The sequence below is a fragment of the Sciurus vulgaris genome (assembly GCF_902686455.1).
Source record: "Sciurus vulgaris genome assembly, chromosome: 4".
Classification (NCBI taxonomy): domain Eukaryota; kingdom Metazoa; phylum Chordata; class Mammalia; order Rodentia; family Sciuridae; genus Sciurus; species Sciurus vulgaris.
The window spans coordinates 66,087,223-66,113,287 of NC_136464.1; the positions used below are offsets into that span (position 1 = coordinate 66,087,223).

At 40.5% G+C, this 26,065-nt stretch overlaps 1 protein-coding gene across 12 annotated transcripts in view; it reads left to right on the forward strand.

The window, feature by feature from the left end:
* The window catches only part of RHOBTB1 (Rho related BTB domain containing 1), a 132,957-nt gene extending 115,853 nt beyond the window's left edge, over nt 1-17,104 (forward strand). For all 12 annotated transcript variants that reach the window (XM_079136445.1, XM_079136442.1, XM_079136446.1 and 9 more), the window contains 5 exons: nt 932-1,050; nt 7,195-7,345; nt 13,417-13,505; nt 16,114-16,219; nt 16,663-17,104. In XM_079136445.1, coding sequence (XP_078992571.1) covers nt 932-1,050; nt 7,195-7,345; nt 13,417-13,505; nt 16,114-16,219; nt 16,663-16,832 — 635 coding nt within the window. In that variant the 3' untranslated portion in view covers nt 16,833-17,104. The remainder of the gene's footprint in view (nt 1-931; nt 1,051-7,194; nt 7,346-13,416; nt 13,506-16,113; nt 16,220-16,662) is intronic.
* Nucleotides 17,105-26,065: the final 8,961 nt, after the last annotated feature.

The window sequence follows — 26,065 nt, forward strand, 5'->3', positions numbered from 1 at the left end:
CCCTTATTGCACAGTCAAACCAAATAAAGGGTGGGAGACTCAATAGGAGGCTGCCATTTTTAAAGAGTTATGAAATACAATTTAGGAATAATTACAGAAATTTGAACATGAACTAGACAGTGGATGACATTAAGAAATTATTTTTAATTTTTTTAGGAGAATGTTCTTATTTTTAGAAAATTCATGATAAAGTGGTTAGGAATGAAGTATCATTATTTGTTTAAAAAAAGTGTATGTATAAAAACTATACATACAGCAAAAGTAAACACTGCAAGATGTTAACAATAGGTAAATGAGTGATTGTTGTACAGGTTGAGCAACCCTAACCTGAATATCCAAAATCTGAAATGCATCAAGATTGGAAACTGCTTGATTGCTGACAAGTGGACAGTTCCATATCTGTCCCCCACGTGACAGGTCACAAAGTACAAGGGTACTAAAAATATTGTATAAGATTATTTTCGGGTTATGGGCATAGGCATATATGAAACATATATGAATTTTGTGTTCAAACTTGGGTTCCATCACCAGGATATTCATTATGTTTATGCAGATATTTCAAAACCTGAACAAATTCGAAGTCCAAAACACTTAACACACTCAAACATTTTAGTTTAAGGAATAGTTGTATTATTCTTTGCCCTGTGTATACGTTTGAAACTTTCCATAAGGAGGAGGAGGAAAAATATCCTTCTCCTTTTTTGTTACTTCGCGGCACAGAAAATCTGTGTGGTGACCTTATGTGTTACGTTAAATGCTTGCTCCTTATTGTGAAAAATGGCTGTGCCAAAAGTGGAGATTGACATGAAATCAGCGAGTACCTATGGACGAGAGAGTAGGAAGGATACAGGTTGATGGGTCTGCTTGGAATAGAAGCCTCTGAGCCTTGGGCAGAGCTGGCTCATGGCTGTGTTCCCACCATCCTTGGCAGATGTGACCTTTATCTTGGATGATGGAGCGATCAGTGCCCACAAGCCATTGCTGATCTGTAGCTGCGAGTGGATGGCTGCCATGTTCGGGGGCTCGTTTGTGGAAAGCGCCAACAGTGAGGTATGTGCCTTCCCCCAGGCCAAATGGTGTCTCGTGGGTATGGGTGTGCATGTTTGCTTATCTAAAATGTTTAAGTAGCCGGACGACTTTAGTCTTTAACTGCTTCCATGAAACAGGCAGTGGAGGCCACCCTTTTCTAATTCCGCAGTCGGGAGGCCCCATGGCCTCGTGTGGGAGGGCTGACATGGGCAGTGCATCCCTGACCGTGAAGTCATGATCAGCTGTTCCTTTTTAAACAAATGTCACCAAAGTACTATCAAAACCAAGTATAAGAAGGGCAGAGCCCTTCCTTCAGGAAAGTGAGGAGTTCTTCAGTCACTTAAGTCGTGGGTCCAGTACTGCCCTTAACCAGAAGGGGGGACCTTAGAAACCTCACCCTGGTTCTCAGGCTCCTCTTCTGCAGGGGAGGGATGCACTTAGTCCTTCTCACGTGGCAGTAAGCTACAGCACTCCACAGCTCTGCCCTGACTTCTCTGCCCTTGCAGAGGGGGTAGGAGGGTTTGTCAACTGTAAGGAAACAGCATTCAAGCAAATGGTCACTCCCCTGAACACACTTCAAATTGCCTAGATCTAGTTGGAAACAGCTGGGTCATATCCCATCAAAAGAAAGACATTCTTAGAACAAAGCAAGCAGTACCCTAGAGATGCTGTCTTTGTCTTTTTACAGACTGTTGAAAAAAAAAAAAAAAATCCATGCAAGCACTTTTTACTTTAGTCCAGAATGAACAAGCATTTTTGTTGAGTTTTGCAATAATTCTTTAGAATCTTTTCTTTTTAAACATGGGGACACCCCATCAAGTTTATTGTCCTAAGAGGCTTGTTTTGCTTATCTCAGCATCTCTCCCGAACTTTCAGAAGAAATACAGAAAACAACAGCTAAATTTTTAAAAAGGGTGCTCAAAGAGAAATCTGAGCACTCCCATTGTGACCCAGGAACCTGCATTTGCATCCCCAAGTAGGGAATGGAATCCTAGAATCACAAGCCTGGGATGGCTGGGATTGAGAAGGTCGCTAGGCCACACTCCCGCTTCCAGAACAAACTGCAGCTGCTCCTAAACCACCATCTGCTGTTTGGGGAAAAGACATAAAATTTATCCCACTGCCCTCCTCTGGTTACCTACCAACCTTTATAAATCAGAAGGTGCTCACCTGTAACTAATCCAACTCTCTTCTGAGGGATCAAACATGTTTGGGCCTTTATTACTAAGATTGCTGCAATGTGATGGAGCCTGCATAGTTAAGGGACTATGGGGCTCAAATCATAACTCCTTCACTTACAAGCTGGGTGGCCTTGGTCAAATGACTTAACCTTTCTGAGCTCCAGTCTTCCCAACTGGAAGACAATAACAACCCATAGTGTAGTTGTGAGGTGTGAGAATCAACCCTTCAAAGCACTTCATAAACAGCCTAAGTAAATGGCAGCCTCTACCAGTCTTATTTTGGTGGTGATGGTGATGGTATTTTTTCCCTCTTACTTCAAAAAAAAAAAAAAAAAAAATTCAGGGTGGCCACCAATTAGTGAAACCTCATCCAACTGGCATTTTACTGACTTCAGTAATCTCCAGAGATAAAGAGCTCAGAGGCTTGCTCCTCTTATTTTCCTGGCTCACTCAAATGTGTGCTGATTGTGCAGCAGAGAGCCTGCTGTTAAGTGAGCAGAGAAAAGTTGATCAAGGTCAGGAACCCAGGCACAAAAGGCCGCTGTCCCAGCTGACCTCACAAATGCTAATCCCCTTTATCCCTTCACAGAAGGGAGTATAATCTTCTCCAGATTAGAATGTGCGGGAGAGGTGACCAAAACAAAAACTTGGCAGCAAGCGTGAATGCTCATGAATGGTTAATAGCATCGCTGGAGGTGGCCACCTGCTTAGCACACCCTCTGAAGGACCAGGTCACTCACTTCTCAAAATGGCAGCTGAGGTTAATTTGAATGTGTACAGTCAAACCTATTCAAAAAAATAAAAAAAGAAGAAAAAGAAGAGAAAAAGAAAAAAGGCCACAGAACCAAGTCACCAAAGTCTGTGCCAAAATTCCATTAGCCAGTATACTAAAAACCCATTTCCACCCTTTCCTGCCCCCTCTCTTTTATTTCCAGCATACACTATAATTTGGTAGTTGTGAACTCTAGTCTCAGCTTGACCTTGGGCAAGTGACCAACCTTCTCTGAACCTGTTTCCTCATCTGTAAAATGGGGATGACAAGGGAACCTTCTTCGAAGGGTAAATAAAGTAGGAGAATGCCCGTGTAAGCCTCAACTGTGATACCTAGAACATGTAAATGCTCAACAAATGTTAGAGACTGTTATCCCAGAGTATTCTTGTTAAATTCTTTCCATGAGGGGGTGAAGATCTTGTACCCTGTTAAAACGTATAAGTTAAAATGTCCCCAGTTCCCTTTCTAAACTCTTAAGAAAGCAAGATGATGGTGGCCCTAGGCCAAGAAAAGAGGCGCTTGATCCAACACTCATATAAACACTCCAGGATTCACTTCTCCCTTCTGCACACTGGGGCTTGGTTTTCACACTTGGGACTTGGCCTTCCTAGGCTATCATTTAACTCTTCATTGCCTTGAGGTAATCGGACTTCCCCCCATGAAATTCAGCCCACTTGGTGGGAGCGGGGAGAATTAATAGAATTCACTTGCAAATCCAGAAAAGAGGGAATTATACCCATTGTTGCTTTAACGTTTTCGTCCTTTAATATTCAAGAACACTGTATCTTACATATATCTTTTCTCATTACTTTTAATGTAGCAGTAAGCATAATTTTATCCCCCGAGGTACTCAGCAAGTGGTTCATTAAACATGCATGCTGGGCTTGTAGTAAGCAGTGCTCTAGATCTAGAATACTTTCTCATTCTCTATGAGACTATCTCTAATTATAAGCCTAATGGTCTGAGCTAATCTTCACAATTAAAATTTTAAACCAACTGAACTAGAATATGGGACATTGTTTAGGATGGCATTATATTCTCTTTCTTTACTCTTTTTTTAAGCCACATTCAGCAGGTAGGATGTAAAAGATTTTATTCAGTTTCTTCTGCAGCTTTATGTATATCATTTTTAAGGTGTTATCAAAGGTCTCTCCATTGTTACACCATTAACGATGAATGTGGAATTCACAGAAACAGGCTCTGTTTTTAAAAAATCATCCAGAAAAGAAAAAAAAAAAAAAATGTACGTCCTGAAAGTGTTTTTATTTTCATTTGATGGTTATTTCTAAGGGTCCCTAGCATTGTTTGCCAAAAAGAATCATCACTTCAAAACATGTTAACGTCATATTAAGCAAAAAGGAAACAGTAGTGATTATAAACATCAGAACACTCTGAGGACACGGGAGGAGTGGGGCAGTGCTGCTCACTGGAATCTGTCATCTCCTGTTGCCCAAAATAACTTCTTTTTGCTTAAGATGTCCATTTTCATATTTGTATTTCCAATGGGCATTTTTTTTCCTTTGAGGAATGATTTAGAACACAGTCTTAGCAAACAATGTTAAAGGAATTTAAATATTTTCAAGACTCAGAGTGTCAGTAAAGAAAGAGACTTTAAAAAAACATCTATTCCAGATTCATCCCATATCAGAGGAAGAAACTGAAGGTCAGAGAGGGTGAGTGATTTATCATAGATTACGCAGCATTTCAGAAGCATATTCCTGGGCCTGCCCCAGACTCTTAACCTGTTCCTCCAGGCATTTTTTTCAGAAGCAACAGATGTCCCCAATATGTGAGAGAGCAAAAGCTCTGCAACTGGTAGTAACAATTACTGACATAGCACTTAGCACTTCGTAAAATATGGGTACTTTGGTTACAAAAAGATTCAAATCTTAAAGCTTCACAACTTAACCTTCATATCTAGAAAACCACTAATCCCAAACATCATTCTAGAGTAATGGAATTTTGCCCTGTTTATATATACATAGAAACAAGTTTGTGTGGGCATGTATAAGTAACTTCATTACTGTATAAGACAAATGCATGTGCATATTAATACATGTGCACGTAAGCATACACAGAAGTATAGCCAGTTATTAGATTCACTGGAATGGCGATTAATATTTATATGTAGGCTCAGCTGGTTGAAAGGAGAAATAACTAACATTCCAACATCTGAATATTCCAGATGACCCAGTGTGCACATGGCTTTAAGATAACAATGTCAGTAATAGTTTTTACTCATCAGATTCTATCTGTTGTATATGATGTGCTAAAAACTTGAAATGAGCTGGGCATGGTAGCACATACCTGTAATCCCAGAGACTGGGGAGGCTGAGGAGGATCACGAGATCAAAGCCAGCCTCAGCACCTTAGTAAGGCCCTAAGCAACTTAGTAAGACCCTGTCTCTAAGTAAATTTTTTTTAAATGGACTGAGGCTATGGCTCAGTGGTTAAGTGCCCTTGGGTTCAATCCCTAGTTACCAAAACAAAGAAAGAAACTTGATCATTAATTGTAACAACCCATGCAGCTTATTTATAGAATCATAATTATTATTTTCACTGGCTATGTCTGAAAGGGAAGTACAGATTTATTAATATTTCCAAGAATTTTTCTAGGCCTTCCCTATGATACAATAAAGAATGGCCCTACCTATTGAAAATATATTCTCCCTCTGAAGTAACTGGTGAATGCAAAGGAAAATAACATGGAAAGTTTTTATAGATTAATTCTGGAACCATAGGCCACAAGTCCTTATAGAATACAAACAATATATATCTGTGTGTGTATGTGTGTGTGTGTGTATACATAGTTAGATAAATAGATAAATATATATAGAGAGAGAGAGGGGGGAGAGGTGTAATTATATGTACTATATAGATATAACCATGTTTTATATGGATGTAATCATATTTAGATGTAGATCTTTATATCTTTGTAATATTGTATGCAGGTTTAAGTACCAGAATTAGGAAATTTATGACTGTTATCTTTTTAAATTAGGAATGTAATTCTTAAAGACTATTAGTGAAATGTCACACATTATTGTTCTATAACCCAAACCTTTACTTCCTTGCCATTAAGGGCTTCTAGTACTGCAAAGCAATTAGAATAACAGGCTTTAGAAGAATTGTACTCTCTTGAGTATGAATCCCAGTCCCTACCTACTAGCTCTATGACCTTGAACCTAAGACTTAACTCCCTGAACCTTAGGTTCCTTTTCTCTAAACTGGTAAAAAATAATGTCTCTTCCTTCTAAAGTGGAGATAAAAATCAAATTGGTTTATGTGTGTAGAATGCTTAGCAGAGTGACTGGTGTATAGGAATCCTTCTAGGAAGGTTAATTTTTGTAATGATCAAACGTTCCAGTAGGAATAGCTAGTGGCACTATTATGAACCATGCCAGGGTGTCTCATGAAGTTGGTTAGAGACCTGGAGCAAAAAGTAGCCCTTTAAGAGTGTATGTCCCTCTTGATCCTTGCCCACCCATCTCAAATTGAACCTCCAAGGCAGTCCCTGGCTCTGGAGCAAACTCCAGCGTGCATTTATATGGACAATTCCAGGTCCTCAAGGGGACAGTACACCAGACCCCATCAGCTCCCACAGATATCCCCAACACAGGGATTCCTTTGGATTTTCCAAATCTACTGAGACCTAATAAATGTTCCAGTAGTTCTGAATCCAAATGTAGGAAAAAGTAATAAAGTGTGTATGTGGTGCTAACATATACTGATAGAACATCAGAATCAAGCTAGTCACTGTGGCAACCAGGATGGTTGTCGTCTCTCTCTTGACATCCTAGAGAGCGGTTGCTCTTGTGTGTCAGCAACAGTGTGGCTTGCATGTCCCCCCAACACCTGTCATGTTGCTAGATTTCTTTCTCCACGATAGAGTATTATCAGTACCTGGCAAGAAAGGCCCATAATGTCACCACACGTTTACAGCCCATTTGTCTGATTTATAAGTCCAAATAGCCATTTAAAAATTTCAAATCAGGCTTTGTCAAGCAGCTCCACTCTTTTGTCATCTACAAATCAAACTGTTATGTTCAAATCCATAAATACTAAATGACTTCTATGCCCAGCCTTAAAGCAGGTTTCTGAGACTTGCCAGTATTGAGTCCCACAGTTGGAATGTTTATAAGTGCATAGCCTGAAATTGTGCCTTCTCCATGATTTCTCCAGCAGAATTGAATGTTTCCTGTAACATTTCAGGTGTATCTCCCAAACATAAACAAGATGTCAATGCAGGCGGTGTTGGATTATCTCTATACCAAGCAGTTGTCACCGAACTTGGACCTGGACCCGCTGGAACTAATTGCCTTGGCAAACAGATTCTGCCTGCCACATTTGGTTGCACTTGCAGGTAAGGCTGATGACTTGGGGTTGCACTGGGTCTGACTGTCATATTTATCAAATCACATTTAAAATAAGATTTCCAGGGATTAAAAATGTATTTTTATCCCCCCAAATAGGACTGTCTTATGTTGGTGATATGAATTGATCAAATGTATCAGACTAATTCAATTTAACAAATATTTCTTTAGCATCTATTTTGTGCTAGTCCCTGTTAGGTGATGTAGATAGGATGGTAAGTAATTCATACCCCTGCCCTGGAAGTACATGTTCTATGCATGCCGAGTTACTTGTGGGCACAGAACTTGAAATAAAAAGATTCTGTCACCAACATCCCCAAAATGTGTGCACAGACACAGTGTTTCAGGAAGAGCAGTAGATGCGGTGTGGTGGCTACGTATAGACTACAGAGCCAAATTGCCTCATTTCTGATTTGGGCTCCACCATCTACTGGCCAATGACTTTGTCCTTCACAGAGCCTTAGTTCTGTATCTCAGCTTTCTCTCTTTTAAAACAGGAATAATATTATCTACCTTAGAGTTATTGTGAAGATCAAATGAGTTAAAATATAGAGAGTCTTTAGAACAGTGTCTGGCTCATAGTAAGCATTATGTAAGTGGTTTTCTTAAAGCTATTTCAGAAAATGTTCTGACATTGTCAAGTTCATTTCAGGAAAAAAGAAAAAGGGAGATCTGGTATAGCTTCAAGAATCTTATCTACAATTTCTAGTTTTGTTCAGTTGATAAACTGAAGCAGGACTCTACGGGATATATGCATTTAGATATCTTGGTTTTCTTTTTTAAATTTAAATCTTCTGCTTTGCTCCCCAGAGGTGTCATTTAGCAACCTGGGTATTTATCCCTGTGTTTAGCTGATTCCTCTGAAGAAGGAAAGCAGAGACAGACTGTGCCTGTCTTGCTCACTGGCCTTTCCCCTGTACATGGAAAAGTGCCTGAGCCTCTCAGGCTCTCAATAAACATTTCTTGAATAATTGAGTGAATAAAAATGAGCATATGAACAAACCAACCCATCCTATCTACACTTCACTTTCTGTCAGGGCCCTAAATGAAAGATTAATTTTTCTGTCCTCCAGGCTTCTGTTATACAAAAACCATCTGGAGATCAAAGCCCTCTCTTTTTCCTACTTCTTCCCCCAATTAAATAGAGAACTGAAGCATCGCTATTAGGTTTGTTTAAAAACTGTTTTTGATGAATATACCTGAAGTCTTAGATCCAACCGAGTTTACTACTTTTTAAACACTAACTCTAGGAGGCTGCAGGGGGCAGCTCCTTTTTTCAGATATAGGAGTTTCGTGTAACTATCCACAGGTTTCCTAAGTATTTGTCCTTTGAGGATAAATTTGATTTTTTTTGATGGCCAAAAGTAATTTGGAGTCAAATTTATCAAAGAAGATTTGTGATGAGCCTTGGAGTATTCCCATTTTTGCTAAAATATTAGGACTGGCAATGATAACATGGGATTGATTTCTCCAGGAAGGACATTTTTTAAACTGATGGAGAGAAAACTTTGCATGTGAACTCCAGATTTCTGTGTACATTTAGTAGTGTTACTAAATGTTATTATTACTGTTATGGTTATTTATTATTTGGCTTCCCCAAGATGATTCCCTTAATAATTGATAGTATTTGGCATGTACTATCTAGATTAGAATGTTTAGAGCATCTTTGCAGAGTACTTAAAACTCAGTTTCCAGGGTAAAATGCTTTGCAAACCAATGTTAAATAAATATCAAGAAATGTTGCAGTTCCTTAAAATGAAAGAGCCCAGGTGACTTCTCTGGGAGATTTTGTCCCAAGTAGTTCTGTTTATCCAACTGACGAGGGGTTTGCCAAAGAAACCATTCAGTTCCAGGTACAAAACTGACCAGACGGAGCCACACTAAGTATATGGAACCAGAGCAGAAAGTAAGCATGAGTTGGACAATACAGGTGTATCTCAGAAATGTCACAGGTTCAGTTCCAGACCACCACAGTAGAGCAAATATCACAATAAAGTGAGCCACAAGAAGTTTTGGTTTCCCAGAGAATATTAAAGTTATGTTTGCACCCTACTATAGTCTATGAAGTAAGAACATTGTGTCTTATAAAAATAAATATGTACCTGATGAAAAAACGCTTTGTTGCTAAAAAAAAAAAAAAAAAAAAAAAAAAAAGTGCTAACAATCTTCTGAGCCTTCAGCCAGATGTAATCTTTTTTTCTGGTGGAGAGTCTTGCCTCAGTTTTGGTGGCTACAGGTGATCAAGGTGGCGTTGCAAAGGTTGAAGTGGCTGTGGTGACGTTTTAAAACAAGACGGCTATGAAGTTCGCTGCATCGATTGACCCTTTCACAAAGGAGTCTGCTGCAGCATGTGATGCTATTCGATAGCATTTACCCACAGTAGAATCTCTTGTGAAAGTAAAGTCAGTCAGTCCTCCCAGTCCTGCTGCCCTTCCATCACTAAGTTGATGTGGTGTTCTGAATCTGTTCTCGTTTGAGCACTGCACACAGCGTTTTCACCAGGTGTAGGTTTCTATCAAGAAGCCACTTGCTCTGCTTTAAGAAGAAACTCCTTATTCATTAAAGTTCTGTCATGAGATTGCGGTAATTTAGTGACATCTTCAGGCTGTAGTTCTCTTAGAAGTTCTCGCACTTCCCATTCTAGTCTTCTTGTTATTTCTACCACATCTGCAATTTCTTTGTGTACTGAGGTCTTGAACTCCTCAAAGTCATCAACTTCTTGCAAATTCCTGTTAATGTTGCTCTTTTGACCTCTTACCATGAAACATGAATGTTCTTAATGGCAACTAGAATGGCAAATCCTTTCCAGAATGTTTTCCAGTTTAATGTTGTATTGGGGATGAAAATTAATCTCATTATATATATGTTATGGTTTAGATGTAAGGTGTCCCCCAAAAGCTTCTGCATGAGACAGTGCAGGGAAATTTAGAGGTGAAATGTTTAGGTTAAAGAGCCTTAGCCCAATCAGTGAATTAATGTCCTGAAAGAGAATGAGCGGTAACTGTAGGCAGGTAAGGTATGGCTAGAGGAGGTGGGTCCCTGGGGATGTGCCTTTGGGGTTTATATTTTGTCTTTGTTGAGCAAAGCTCTCTCTACCTCCTGGCACAGTGTTCCCCACTGCTTTCCTCTGCCACACCCTTTTGCCATGATGTCCATTCTCACTCAAGCCCTGAGGAATGGAGTCAGCCATCTGTGGACTGAAACCTCTTAAACCATGAGCCCCGTAATAAACTTCTCCTCCTCCTATTGTTCTTGTCAGGTCTTTAGGTCAAAGCAGTGAAAGAGCTGACTAAAACAGCAAATCTATTCGAGTTCTTGGGTGACAAGGTATATTGCCAGTGAACACTAATATTTTGAAAGGAATCTTAACAGTAGGTCTCAACAGTGGGCTTAAAAAACACTCAATAAATTGTATTGAAAACAGATGTGCTGTCATCCAGATGATGTTGTCCCATTTCTGGAGGACAGGCACAGCACATTTAGTATAGCTCCTAAGGGCCTAATGATTTTCAGAGTGACCAATGAGCAGTGGCTTCATCTTAAAGTCTCCAGCTGCTTTATCCTCTAATAAGAGAATCACCCTGTCCTTGAAAGCTTTGTAGCCCAACATTGACTTCTCTCTATGGAAGCCCTAAATGGTATCTTCCTCCAACGAAAGACTATTCTGTCTGCATTGGAAACTTGTTGTTTAATGTAGCCAACTTCATCAATTTTCTTAGCCAGATCTTCTGGGTGATTAGCTACAGGTTCTCCACTTGCTACTTCACCTTGCCCTCTTATGTTATGGAACTGACTTCTTTCCTTTAAAAGCCCATAAACCAACCTCCACTAGTTTCACACTTTTCTGCAACTGCCTGACCTCTCTCAGCCTTTATAGGTAGAATTGAAGAGAGTTAAGACTTTATTTTGGCTCGGGAATGTTGTGGTTGGTTTGCTCTTCTCTCTAGACCCCTGAAACATCTCCAGATCCACAATAAGGCTATATTACTTATCATTCATGTGTTCAGTGGAGTAGCACTAGCACTTGTAATGTCCTTCAAGAACTCTTCTTCTGCATTCACTACTTGACTGTTTGGTATAAGAGGGCTAGCTTTCAGCCTATCTTGGTTTTGGACATGCCTTCCTTTCTAAACTTAACTATTCCTAGCTTTTGATTTAAAGTGAGAGGAGTTGGGAGCGTAATCCTGCTGACTCTGGAGTGTAATCCTAGTAGCTCAGGAGGCAGAGGCAGGAGGATCACAAATTGGAGGCCAAACTCAGCAATGTAGACCCCATCTCAAAATAAAAAAATAAAAAGTGCTGGAGATTTATAGTACGAAGCACCCCTAGGTTCAATCCCCAGTACCAACAATAAATAAACAAATAGGAGTGTGACTCTTCCTTTCACTTGAACACTTGGAAATCATTATAGGCCTATTAATTGGCCTAATTTCAATACTGTTGTGTCTCAAGGAACAGGGAGGCCCAAGGAGGAAAACAGGAATAACCGGTCAATGGAACAGTTAGAACACAAACATTGATCTATAAAGTTCACCATCTTCTATGGACAGAGTTTGTGGCACCCCAGAACAATTACAGGAGTGACATCAAATATCATTGATCCAGGATCACCATAAACATATATAGTAATAGCCATGCATGGTGGTGCATGCCTGTAATCCCAGAGGCTCAGAAGTCTGAGGCAGGAGGATTGCAAATTGCAAATTCAAAGCTAGCCTCAGCAACTTAGCGAGGCCCTAATAAGCAACTTACTGAGACCCTGTTTCTAAATAAAATATTTTTTAAAAGGGCTGGGACTGTCGCTTAGTCATTAAGTATCCCTGGGTTCAATCCCTGGTACAAAAAAAATTTTTTTCTTACATATATGTGTGTGTGTGTGTATATAAAATCTTTTATATATATGTATATATACATTCATATATATGTACATATATTTACATAATAATGATGAAAAGGTTTGAAATATTCTGAGAATTACCAAAATGTGACCCAGAGACACAAAGTGAGCACAGGCTGTCAGAATAATGACTGATTGACTCCCTCAACACAGGGTTGCTCCAAACCTTCAATTTGTAAAAAAAAACCCAACTTCTGTGAAGTGCAGTAAAATGAGATATGCCTATATATTTGGCTAGAAGAGCAAGTGCAATGCCAGAGAAGACATCAACAAAAGAGTTAGAAATGCTGGGCCAAGACTGAACACACACTTCATCCCCCAAGGCCAGAGACAGCCCAAACAGAGGCAAGAAACAGCTGAACCCAGAACCCTATTTAAATTCAGCTTACAAGATTTGGACATAAGCTCCCAAGCAGAAATGACCCTCCCAACTGGATTTTGTTACTTCCGACTGTGGTTCTCCCATCTTTATAATCCAAGGGGTTGAACAATACATTATCCATTTGTAGTGTTGAGACAGACATATGCATCCACATTTTTAATTCCCCTCGTAGACTTCTTCTTCTGTCCCTCAGTCTCTTCGTTGTCAGAGGTTATTGAAAATGAGAGCCCATGTGAGCACAGAAACTGTCAAACAGGAACATGATTTCCAGGAACATCCTAGAGGATTCTAAAAAGGCGATAGACTATTTAGAACCACTGTGTCCAGGAGAACTGTCTCACAAGTGATGGAAACATTCTATCCTTACATTGTCCAATGCTGTGGGCATGTGTAACCATTGAGTGTTTTTAATGCGCCTAGTGTGACTGAGGAGCTGAACATTTTATTAATTGTAATTAATTCCAGTTTAAATAGTCCAATATGGCCAGTGGTTACCATCCTGGATAAGACCATGCAGGTCTGGAGGATTCGGCTAATTCAGAAGCACAAACTTGAGTTCCCAGGGATGTTGGTGCAATGGTTGGATGCCAGAGTACTGCATGTTAAAAGGCCACACCTGAGAATGGATCCTGGTCAGTTTGGATGGCTGCCCAGAGCTGTGTCCCATATTTCCTCCCTTCTTAAGTAATCCAAGCCCAGCCTCTTCAGGCAAGGTGTCTGGCTTACAGAATGCAGTTTTGACGTTCTCTGGCCCTCTCTCTCTCTCTCTCTCTCTTCCCCAGAGCAGCACGCGGTTCAGGAGCTGACCAAGGCCGCCATGAGTGGTGTGGGCATTGATGGGGAAGTGCTCTCTTACTTGGAATTGGCCCAGGTTTGTAACAGTTTGCTTTTCACCTCTTAAGTGCGTTCAATCAGTTCATTTAATGCTGATAAAACATTCCACTGTTGCATCTGTCTAAATAAAGATGTCACCACTGAGTCACAGAGGCCCCCTGTGTACATGGAGAAGATCTGAGAGTTTTACATTTCAGGCACCATTCAGCCTGCTGGGCTTCGTTTGATAAAACAACAAGGACCCCACCCCCACACCAGTCCCATTGTTCCCTAAGGCACTGTCTTCACATGTGGGAGAACCTCTGGAGCAAGATAGAGGGAGATTTTGTCTCCCTTCTTTGAATTCTTGAACAGCTTCTAAAGTTCCGTGAAGCCCTATAAAGCCTCCCCCCACCCCGAATTAATGAACAATTCCCTGAAGCTCTCCTAGAGTTTTCTAAAATCAGTACTTGTTAATATCAGTATCCGTAATCCCAATACATACTTCCACTCTTCTTCCAAAGAAGGCCCAAGAGCCAGCTTCAGCTTTATCACCAAAAACTTCCCCAAGGCACAAAGCTGCCTCAGTGTCCTCTTCCCTATGAAAGAGATGGTAATTTACAACCTCACACCCTTACAGATTATTTTGAGAATTAAGTAGAAGAGAATGTGGAAAGAGCCCTGGAGGATGGAAGCCCTTTCATAAGGAAAGGCACACAGGCAGAAGGCTAGTGCCTGACCTGGACTGATTAATAATGAAGTTTCCACTGAGGGAATGAAGAATAAGTTCTGCTGTCTTTCTGCTTGCATTTGTCTTTCTTTGTGCACATGCTCATTCTCTCACTCTCTCTGTTAGGGCAGTGGCTTACTAAGTCTGAAGTCAGGCAATTTAAATTAGTATTACTCAATCAAGGAAGAGGAAGTGGTTTTAGGGAGCAGAAGGTACAATATGGCAGGTGGTGCTTGGCCCATCCAACTGTGGCCATGGGAGATGGCTCAGGTTCAAAATGTTAGACGGTGGAACAGGACTTAGGGCAGCCTACTCACTCTGAGTTAGCATTCAGCAAATATTTGTTATTTTCTTCCCAAGTACCAGTCACCACCCTGAGCTGAAGGCATGTACTTTACAAACACTAGATTCCCTGCCTTTGGGGCAATCATAGGCAAGTGAGAGAAACAGACACTAATCCGGATTATTAAAATGAAATGTAAACAACAGTCCAAACTGAGGACAAACATCTCTTGCAGTAGAATCAGTAAGCCCCCTGCCAGGGTTTGAAATTTGGGGTCTTTTGAAACATTCCCCATTTGGGTAACAGTTTAAGACTTGTGCTCTATTCAGTAAGTGTCCATCCTAGGGAAAGATGAAATGACTCAAAATTTCATATAGGACCAATTCACTTGAGGTAATAATTTGCACTTTCTTCTGTTTGCTCAGTGTCCCTGGCCAGTCCCCTCCCCTGCACCCTGCCCCCCCACACACACACCCTGCAAAGAAATGTGATTATGCTAAGCCCTAGCCTTGGCAGGAAGGGTTTAGGATGGAGTCTCCTTAGTTGATTTGTTAGACCTTAACCCAGTGAAGTGCTGGAAACTGCTTAACAGTTACTTTGGGGGCAAGTGGGTCCCTGGTCTGTTGCCTTTCCAACTTCTGTGCTCTAAATGCTTCCAACCACAACTGGTTGTAGTAACATGAAGTCACTGGACTCAGAGCTGAGAAGAAAGTTAGATCATCAGCTGGCTCTCTCGAGCTGGTGCTAGCCAACAGGGCATACCACTATCCCAATCTTATTTTCAGAGAGAAATAAAGCATCAAGAGATACTGGAGGTACCAACCTTGTACTGTCTCAAATGTTTGGAGTTGTGATTTTTAGTCTCTTGAGATGACTTCTAAGAACATGGGCTTTTCTGTTGTCCTCAGTGGAGAAACAAGCCACAGGAGTCCAGGTCTCTATGGCCAATAAAACTTCTGTCTGGGAAGGGCATGAGAGGTGGGGAGATGGGGTCCTGCTGAATATAATAGGATAATGGGGAGTTGGCTGTTGGTTTTTTGAGCACCAGATATTTTGCAGTCATTGCTACTTCTGCTGCCACCTCCCTGAGCATCTGCTCAGAGTAAAAGGGTGGAGTACTTGTCTCCCTCCCACCCTGCCCAGACCGCTTGCTCCTCTTATGTAACCAGAGGACAGGTATAGGACAGTCACGCATTCCACAGTCTCGTCTTTCTGATCTTTGGCCCCAGCAAGCTGAGCTCTGACATGTGACACGGAGTGTTCCGTTGTGGAGTCTTCCTTAAACAGAGGTGACATCGCTGCTCTCTGCTGCTGGCTGGTGCCTTCCAGAGGGCACAGCCACTCAGCATTAGAGGCCACATGGTGGGGGAGAACAAGAAGGCGAGGCCTGAGGCCTGTTTTAAAACGATGTGATACAGTGATTATTTTGGGCGTCTCTGTCACAGTGGGGATGAGGGAGGCTGTGCCAAACACTACACCTGGCAGGCATCAGAGCCGTGGCTAAAGTCAAAACACTGGGATCAAAACAGGAGCTTTCCTGAGTCAGTCCTATGGACCCTGTATTTCTTTCCTCCCCTACAATGGCTTCCAATTTCTCTGTAGCCACACTTTAGAAAATAAGAATCTGATCCCATTTTGGTCACTTTTCTGCAGTTTCACAACGCCAACCAGTTGGCCGCCTGGTGTTTGCACCACATTTGCACCAACTACAACAGTGTCTGTTCCAAGTTCCGCAAAGAAATCAAATCGAAATCTGCAGGTAAGACAGTGAGAGGTCGCCCTTCATCCAGTTCTCCCCACCTGACTCAAGCATCTACCTTCCATGCCGTGGGAGTGAGGGAGCTCAGCTGTGGGTAAGACCATGCCCATCAGTCACAAGAACCATAGGCTGGGGATTCTCTTTGGAGAATGACTCAGGTGGACTGGAGGTCAGGGTGCCCTGCTGCACCGATGTTATTGGCTCCCCCTTGTCTAGGGAGGCCAGCCTGGGAGCTAGCTTAGACTCCAAAGTCAAATGGCTTGGTTCTCTGTGCCCAGCTCCATGACTTGTAGGCAAGAGAGTCTATCTCTCTAAATTTTAGTGTCACCATCTACAGATGGTGCTACTTATTGTCTCTGCCACATCAGGCTATGGAGAGGATATCTGAGAGGAATCAGGCATAATGAGTAGCAGGAGTAACATCAGCATCTTTCCTTCACCAGACAATCAGGAGTACTTCGAACGGCACCGCTGGCCCCCTGTGTGGTACCTGAAGGAGGAAGACCACTACCAGCGTGTGAAAAGGGAACGAGAGAAGGAAGATATTGCACTAAATAAACATCACTCAAGACGAAAGTGGTGCTTCTGGAATTCATCTCCAGCAGTTGCCTGAAGAGGAAGAGAAAAAACAATCAGTAATCTGATACAACACTTTTAAAAGCACTACTGTAAAGTTAGTCGTCTTATTAGAGATGCGATATAGTTCAGGTTTCAGGCGCTGACCTTCCTCCACTTTTGTGCATTTATCTTTGTTAGGATCAAAGCACAAGCTCACCATCAATGAGCCTGGACAAAAAGGGAAGCTGACTCTCTCACTGCATTCCTTAAACTGATACGTATATTTTTTTGTTGTTGTTGGGAGGCTTAATAAACTTCAGTCCGTTACTTTGTTTCTTTTTTATACAAAGAAAAAAAAATCCAGCTTTCATGTTTCAGATTCCAAATTGGAAAATATTTTTATATGGTCTCTTGTATTTTGTTGAAACGAGAATACTATGTATTACTTTATTTTACAGGCCACAAATTGACCATGACATCGCCCTGTGATTCTCTTGGCCCATATGACTACCGAGCATTATTACATAATTAAAGGGTTATCCTTTTGCTGTGAAGTAAAGGGTTGGACTGAAGTCCCCCAAAGTGCAAGTTGAAAGTGCTTAATTTTTGTTCTGCTGAATAACATCGGTATAATTACCAACTTGACTCCAAGAATGTGTATTTACAATATTTGCTGTGTAAGTGCTAGTAATTATATGGTTATATGTGCCATGTAAAATATAGTGATAGCAAATATTCTGTTAGATTCAAGAGGATAATCTTTATAATCATTAGAAGGGCTCATTAAATCCCAGCATTATCCAGGGCAAACTCACTGGTGGACCTGAACACATAAGCTACCATTAGAGTGCTGGTGTTTGGATTGCTGTACTAGGTTGTATCTCCCAGTATTCCTTGATCTTGCCATGCTTCTACATCAGACTCTCCTCTGACTTGAATTGAGATGGGCAGGGGAAAATGTCCCCAGACTCGTCCTACCATTTACAGGTTTGTCACATCTCACCACCGGAAACAGGCTTCCTCAGGTCTCTCACCTGTGGCCAACCAACTTCATTTTATAAGGCATGTATTTTTAACTCTTCCCAGGGAAAATTCATGTTGCTGCAGAAGTAGGCTAAGGCAAACCACCCACTCCTGCTGAAATTCAGCAGGGCCTGTGAAAGCACAGAGCTGGAGGCTCGGTGCCTGCCTTCTCCAACCAGAACGGAATCTAATCCCAAGAGTCTAGGAAATGGTGCTATCGTGAGTTAGTTCTGACCCTTGGTCCTTCTGAGTTTTCAGTGTTAAAATAGAAAGTGGTAGAGCAGGGGAGCTTCCGAGAGGCATCTAGTCATTGCTTCTCTGTCGATTAAAATATTACAGACACACACACACATGAACACACAGCACTGTAAGACCACATCTCCGTGCCTACTAGAGGATGTTGTATGGCAGGAACTGAGGCTTATCCTGTTAGGAGGTCAACTTACTGATGCTAAGGGCTGTTGATTTTGTTTTTATTTTTTTTTTTTCTAGCTTTTCATAAAACGAAATAGCTGAGTCCAAACTCCAATGTTGATAACCATATGCATTTAGAAACCTGTCTAGGTTACAGGCGGGCATTTATTCCTGGCGGTGAAAACCCTAGATGCAAGAGCTCGCCCAAAAGTGCATCACCCTCCCTGACAACAGGGGGGACAGTGGAGTAGGGATGGTGATAAATGTGTCCCCCTTGATTTTTTTTTTTTTTAATGGAGTTGTTTTAAGTCATTAATGGAAGAAGAAAAGAGACAGAATGAGAGGATAAATGTCAAGACTCTGGGAGAATTGGCATGTATCCCATCATTAAATGATAGAGGTTGAGTTTTCAATGAGTAGTCATAGTTGAATTTGTACAACCAAAGCTCCCATTTGATTGTAATCTTGCCAAAATATAATGGACATATAAATGAACATGGGGTATAAGCAATAATATCCACTAGTGTTGTTATCAGCTACTGTAACCAAGTGGCTGGTTCATTTGGTTGATGCTGATTATGGCCTTTAACCACGGTGGTTTGTTTCATGTTTTTTATTTCACAAAAAAAAGCCAATAAAATTGTTTAGCTATAAAATGCCTTCGATTTTTTTTTTTAAGGATTACCATCATATTGTGTGTGAAATGTAATAGCTTTTTTAAAGCTATCAACACTTTAAAGGTATGGTTCATGGGAGAATCTGTGTGCTCCAGTAACAAGGCCACTTGAATGATCGTCATCTTTGTTTTCAGGGTTATCAGCACAGATTCCAAAGCCATGGTGTAAATGAGGCATCAAGCTCTTGGCTCTTGGCTTAAACAGTTATAGCCCTAGATATAGTGCAGCCTCGGGGGGCATCTCTATCCTGGTGGAATGATTATAATCTGGAGTTGGACATTTTTGCCAGCAATTAAGTAAAACATCTGCACTGATGGGCTCTTAAAGAAGTCTTTCCTCCAGAAGCAGTTCTGAGAAAGACTTCAGGAAAATCAGTAAACAATTTCTGGTGGTGTAATGTTTGCCCAAGCTCCAAGGGAAAGAAGGTCTCTAATGAGATCTCACAGTGGGACTTTTCTGTGTGGCAAATTCTAACTCCATGGGAATGAGTTGACCACTGTAAGAAATAACTGTAGAATGAGGAAAATAGAATTTCTAACACATCCTCACACCTTTTTAAGATGGGTGATCTCAATCACAGCACCTTTTATATAGGCATACCAGGGAAGTCTCACCTGTAGAAAACTGGTCTTAGTTTCTCCTAGGGACCTTGCAAATCATCAGCGATTTAGGCACCCCCATATTGGCATTTTGGGCCCCACAAATCCTGTTGGTCTATAGGAAACTAATGTATTTTCATTATGCACACTCAATGCAAAGGTTTAGTGTTCCTGAGATTTATTTTCACATTGCATCTATTATATGGTGTATCAGTTGTCAAAGTCACTCTTTTTCCTTTTTTTGGTAGGGGAGTACCAGGGATAGAACCCAGAGGTGCTTAACCACGGAGCCACATCCCCAGCCCTTTTTTATATTTTATTTAGAAACAGGTTCTCACTGAGTTGCTAGGTGCCTTGCAAATCTGCTGAGGCTGGCTTTGAACTTGCAATCCTCCTACCTCAGCCTCCTCCTGAGTTATTGGGATTAGAGGTCACTATTTTTCTTGAATAGAGTATTTCTTGAATGGAGATAGAGATGTGTGTGTCTGTGTGTGTGTGTGTGTGTGTGTGTGTCCTAATTGGATGGTGGTGGGCAAGCAGCAATAATTTCCCTTTTCTAGAAGAACGTGACTGTTGCATAAATGTTGTAGAGGTAGAGCCAGGGAGAAAGTGTTTGCATTGTGTGTATATGTGAATTAGTAATCATGTGGCCCCATGAAAAAGTATTCATTAATCCCTTTATAGCTGTATTTGTTCACAATTCCAAAGACAAAAATTGTTAGGTGTTACAGGCAATGAAGAATATGATTACCTTCCTTCTGCTTGAGGGCCAACCAAAATTTGGGAATTTTTTAAATTATCCCCATATATAGATATATAATAAAGGGAAAAAGACTAAGGATAATTTATAAAAGAATAAAGGAAGGAGGGAGGGAGGGACGGAGGGAGGAAGAAAGAATATAAAGAAATGAAGGAAAGAGCCTTTGACCAAAGCCATGGGATTGGAAGTTGATTTAAACACTCTGAGCCACAGATGTACTCTCTTTCTTCCAAAGTGCTAATTTATGAAGTTACCACCTATATCATGACTTAACTTAATTTCTGTGAAGACTTTGCTCTCTTGAGTTTCCACCTAAAAGGCAGGTGATATGTACAGTGTGAAAGGTTTAGACTTGGAAGTGAAGGAGCTTATGTGGCAGCTCTAGACAAGCAACACTGGTTCATTTGACTAGATTTGAAAATTCCATGCTCGGCTGGCAGCACCTCTGAATTGGATGCTTTTACTTAAGTCATTTAGATGCATGATTTTTGTAGTTGGTTAATGTGCAGGTGCTCATCAGTTAGGTATTTGCAGATAAAAATATACAAAAATATATGAACAGTTAATTCTGCATGTGGAAATCAATTACGCGGTTGTACATCCATAGACATGAAAGTGCTATAAACTATAGTAGCAGACACAAAGTGACTTGCCAGCAACTCATTCCTTTTGCTCACTAGTTCCATAAAATAGAATATCTTAGTAACTGTAGGTGAGATGAGAGCTGCCTAAATGTGTCTCCATAGAAGTATTTATTAAGCCCTTTGTATGTATATGTGTTCACAATTCCAAAGACAAAAATAGTCAGTGCAGAAAAGAATGATTCTTGGCTTGGGAGCCAACCATATTTTGGGTATTTTTATTACATATATATCCATCTATACATACATATACATGTGTATGTATATATACACATCTCTCTCTCAATATATATATAAACATATATATACACACATATGTATACATATATAAATATAAACTGTTGATTTTATGGTTCCTGGTAGTCCCAATTGGAGTGATAGACTCACAGAATGTTATAGTTAACCGTTAAGTGAAAAGATGCATAACTGCTCTTTGGTTGAGTCATCCAGAAAATGGGATCAGATTTCACTCAGTCTCTAGTACTGATTAAAGGTTTCAGGTGAAGCACTTGACACAAAACTCTGTTCATAGCAAGTACTCAGTAAATGAAAGCTAAACCGAAATAAGGTGAACCAGTGTACTTAGCAAATGGAAAACAAAAGCAAGAAATCCCAAAAGAAGACAACCATGAGTGTTTCAGAATAGAACGATGCAGTCTCTTGCTGCCAGTCTCCAACCGAGTGCCACCCTTGCTGCTTCCTGCTTCTTGAAAGTGATAAAAGAATTAGAAAGTAAGAGCTGTGGGGAGGCTAAAGGGGCAGAGGGCTGAAGGGAAAGACCGGTGGGGGAAGGGGAGGATGACACTTTCTAAGCGGACACTTCCCCTCACTGTATCTCCATCATGTTGGATGAGGTTGGACCCTCAGCAGGCCAAGCTGGGTTAAGCCTCTGATTCCCTTGATGTACTTTTTTATTGCTCCCAATCATTTTTGCTTACTTTTCTTGAAGGTTAAATGCAAAGTCTGGTGAGCCATCATCTTGTTTGACTTGTTGCTGTAACTGAATACCACAGACTGGGCAACTCATAAAGAATGTCAGTTTATTTGGCTCATGGTCCTGGAACCTGGGGATTCTAGGAGCATGGTGTCATGCTGGCATCTGTTCAGTGTCTAGTGTGGATTTTCTGGTTGCTTCAAAACATGGCAGAGGGCATCACCTGGCGAGACAGAACAAGCATGTGTCAGCTCAGGGTGTCTTTTTATCTTCCCTTTTTTGGTACTCGGAATTAAACCTACAGGCACTTTACCACTGAGCTACATCCCCAGCCCTTTTTATTTTTTATTTTGAAACAGGGTCTTGCTAAATTGCTGAAGGTCTCCTAAGTTGCTAAGGCTGGCCTTGAACTTGCAATCCTCCTACCTCAGCCTTCTGAGTTACTGGGATTACAGTCTGGTGCCATAATGCCCAGCTTGTCTTATAAACCCACCAGTCCTATGGGGGTGCTGCCTTACTTTATCTAATTCTAATTACTTTCCAAAGGCCCCACCTCAAGTGTCATATGAATTTGGGGATTAAATTTCCAACAAATGAAATTCAAGCCCTAGCAGCCATGCTCCTCAGTGCTTAACACATTGCCATTCTTAGTCAATGCAAAGGTCTTTCTTTATTTTCTCCATAATATCCACTCCCATATCATGTCCAATATATGTATTGAAACATGTATCCTTATACACAGTCTTGTTTCACATACATAATTGTTAGACAAATGATGTTACATAACAACTTTCATTCTGTTGTCTGCCTTTCTGAGTCTGCACTGGTTGGCAATCTAGCCATGTTACAATATGTGCATCCTGTTCTTTGCCTCCTTGGCTGCCTAGAGGTCCACAGACTGCGTCCATCACATCTTACTCTCCTGTTCCAGTGGTGATGGAGCCACTAGGTACTAACTCTTCCTGGCAGTACAGTGAAACTCCTTGTACAGACTCTGTGGTTGAGATCTAAAGGTGAATTCTAGGTCCTGCTCCAGACATACTGAATCAAAGCCTCCTGAAGTAATGAACGTGTATGGGAACACATAACTCAATGATGAAAATCCTTCCCAGCACCCATGACCCACCACATTAAGACAATGACCCAACCCAGAGACCAGCTGCACTCTGACCAGCAAGAGGAGAAATTAGGTTTAGTTTGAGAGGCCTAAAAAGACTTTCTTGATGGTGAAAACTGTGAACCATTGGAATGAGTTACTTAGTCCCATCTAGGTGTATGTGTGTATGTGTGTGTGTGTGTGTGTGATCTGACCGTCATGAAAGGCAAAAGATCCAGATATTGCTTCAAGAGGTCCTTGAATATTAAGACTCCTAATTTTCTACTTTACAAAGATTTCCTGGCTTGATGTAATCATTTCACAAATGATACAGATATCAAAATATCATCTTGTGCCCCATAAATATATACAATTTTTATTTGTCCTTTATATCCTGAACTCTGGGAGGAGGGGCGGGGGATTTCCTAGTGAGCTTGTACACATGCCCTAGAAATTGCCTTCTAATTTTGTTGCTTTATATATGAAATCTAAAGAAAAGACACCTGCCGGTACGAAGTCTATAGATTTCTTCAAATTATCATTAAAGTTCTGGATAAATTCTCTCTTTGACATAAAACTTCCCTATCTCCTAGTTTCCTGCTCCAAGTGTAGATCACGAAGCCCCATCCACCTAATTAGATGGAAGGACTCAGATTTCTCTCTTGGCCCCATCCCCAATGCTTGGATCCCACTGCAACTACCAAGATAGCTCTTCACTTAATAAACCCCAGTAATTTAAAAATAAGTAGTTATGTTGGGTGCGGTGATGTATGCCTGTAATTCTAGTTACTCTGGAGGCTGAGGCAGGAAGATCACAAGTTCCAGGCCAGCCTGAGTAGCTTAGTAAGACTGTGTCTCAAAATAAAAAATTAACAAAAGGTCTGGGGATATAACTCAGTGTTATAGCATCCCTGGGTTCAAATCTCCAGTGCCATGAAAAAATAAAAAGTAAATAGTCATTGTAAGTGGCCAAACATGAATTTTTTGACCCAGAGAAATGGGCTTACAAAGAAAGAAAGAGAAAAGAAAGAAAGAAAGAGAAAGAAAGAAAGAAAGAAAGAAAGAAAGAAAGAAAGAAAGAAAGAAAGAGAAAGAAAGAGAGAAAGAAGAAAGAAAGAAAGAAAGAAAGAAAGAAAGAAAGAAAGAAAGAAAGAAAGAAAGAAAGAAAGAAAGAAAGAAAAAGGAAGAAATAAATCAAAATGAATGTACACTGTCTCCCTAGCACATGATGTACTGCTAGTTACCCTGGCTCTCCTTTTGCTTATATTTGCATATAGCCAGGGTGGTTAAACCTCAGATATGCTCCAATGTGCTTTTCCATGGTCTTCCAGATTCACTCAAATATTTCTTTATCATACCCAACTTAGTGAACCAATGCTCCAAGTCTTGGCACTACTTTACCAGAATCAAAAACATGGATTTGAGAACCACAATAATAGAAATTAACAGTTTTGAGTATATATTATGGCCAACACTATGATGAATGCTTTGTGAGCATTTGTCTCATTTGGTTCTCACATCATTAGGTGGACAGTCATGATAGAACACGAGGTCCTTGCTAGATATGGCCACCCAATCTTGAAATTCCCACCCCCTAGAACTATGAACTCAATAAACTTTTATTCTGTACAAGTTACCTGGTCTCAGGCACTTTGTTATAGCAACAGAAACGAGACTAAAATATGTGAAGCATATTGATGAAATTATTGTGTTCTGATGAGTAAATATGAATGAAAAAAAATTTCATCCTCTTTTCCACTGTCAAAAAAATCAATTTGAATAACATCAAAAGATAAGCTCCAAGTAATTATTTTTTCAAAGTTACAGAACCTCTGACACTTCTCCTCCCAAAAAAAAAAAATGTACACAATTGTTTGAAAGGGCATCATTTAATTTTCCCTAAACTGTGCAAAATAAATTTTATAAATGATTTACTTGAACCTAAGCAAATTTCTGCCACACAGCATTTTGTAAACCTACTGCAATTTCTAAGAAAGGCCCCAGATGGCAATTCCTTGTCATTCCCATCATTCCTCTACACACATACAGAATCAGTCCAGAAAAAAGTAATCAAAAAGATTTATGGTAGCCTTTATTTATATCATCAAAATTTATTTATATCATCTGCCTAATTTTCATGTCTGATTTTTATTTTACCTATCATATTGCCGAAGAGAGAGGGGAAAAAAAGTCATTGCTCAGAGCGTAGGTACTGGAATCTAAACTGACTCCATTTTCAATAAATTAACAGAGCATTCATTCCTCCAACTGCCCAAATCCTAAGCAACCTGGCCAGCTGAAGCTTGGGATAGAATCTTCCTGAGATCACTTTTTCTGGTTTTACTCATAATTGTGTGGGAAATAGAGTGACTCTCTTGAAACACGGATCTTGTTTTTACAAGGGAGAGAGAATAACTATCAGAACTCATCTAGTGGATATCTTTTGTATTTTCATAGTTTGGGTTGTTTCTGAATGATAGGTACCTTGGTAACAGGGGTGAATGACGTTATGTGTGGTGGTGATCTGTGTTGAAATTATCTCTTTCCAAAATTGGCATCTCACTTCTTCTTGACTATGCAAGTCCTCAAGCAGGAATGATTGCATTCAAAACCAATATAGAGCCCTCCGGACTTAAAAACACTGAAGGCCTACAGATGGAAAACATGCTTCCTTTAACAGTACCTTGACCCAAACTTCTACCCCAAAAGTGAGAGCCCTCTAAATCTGAAGATAATTCCAGATCTCATTTCTACTATAACAGACCACCTGATAATGGGGTTCCTTTGATCTTGAAGAATACATAACATCTGTCACTTTCCCTAACCCAACATCTCCCTACCTCAAGCTTGACCCCTCATTTAGGATCTGGCCCTGTGGAAATTCCATTTGACCAACATCACATCACATGCAAAAGATGACGCAAGTGAAGGTCTAGATGTTTTATAGTAAGGCAGGAAACATTGCTTTTAAATCCCTCAAAGGTTCATATTGAATGCCCTATAACCCAATATCTCTGGCACCAGAACTGACTTTCTCATCCACTGTATTTTGCAGGAGGTAGCTTCATTTCCTTCAGTCCTAGAAATCCCTCCACCAGCATGGTGCCAATTATCTACCTCTTACCTTGGGAAGTCTGGTGACCA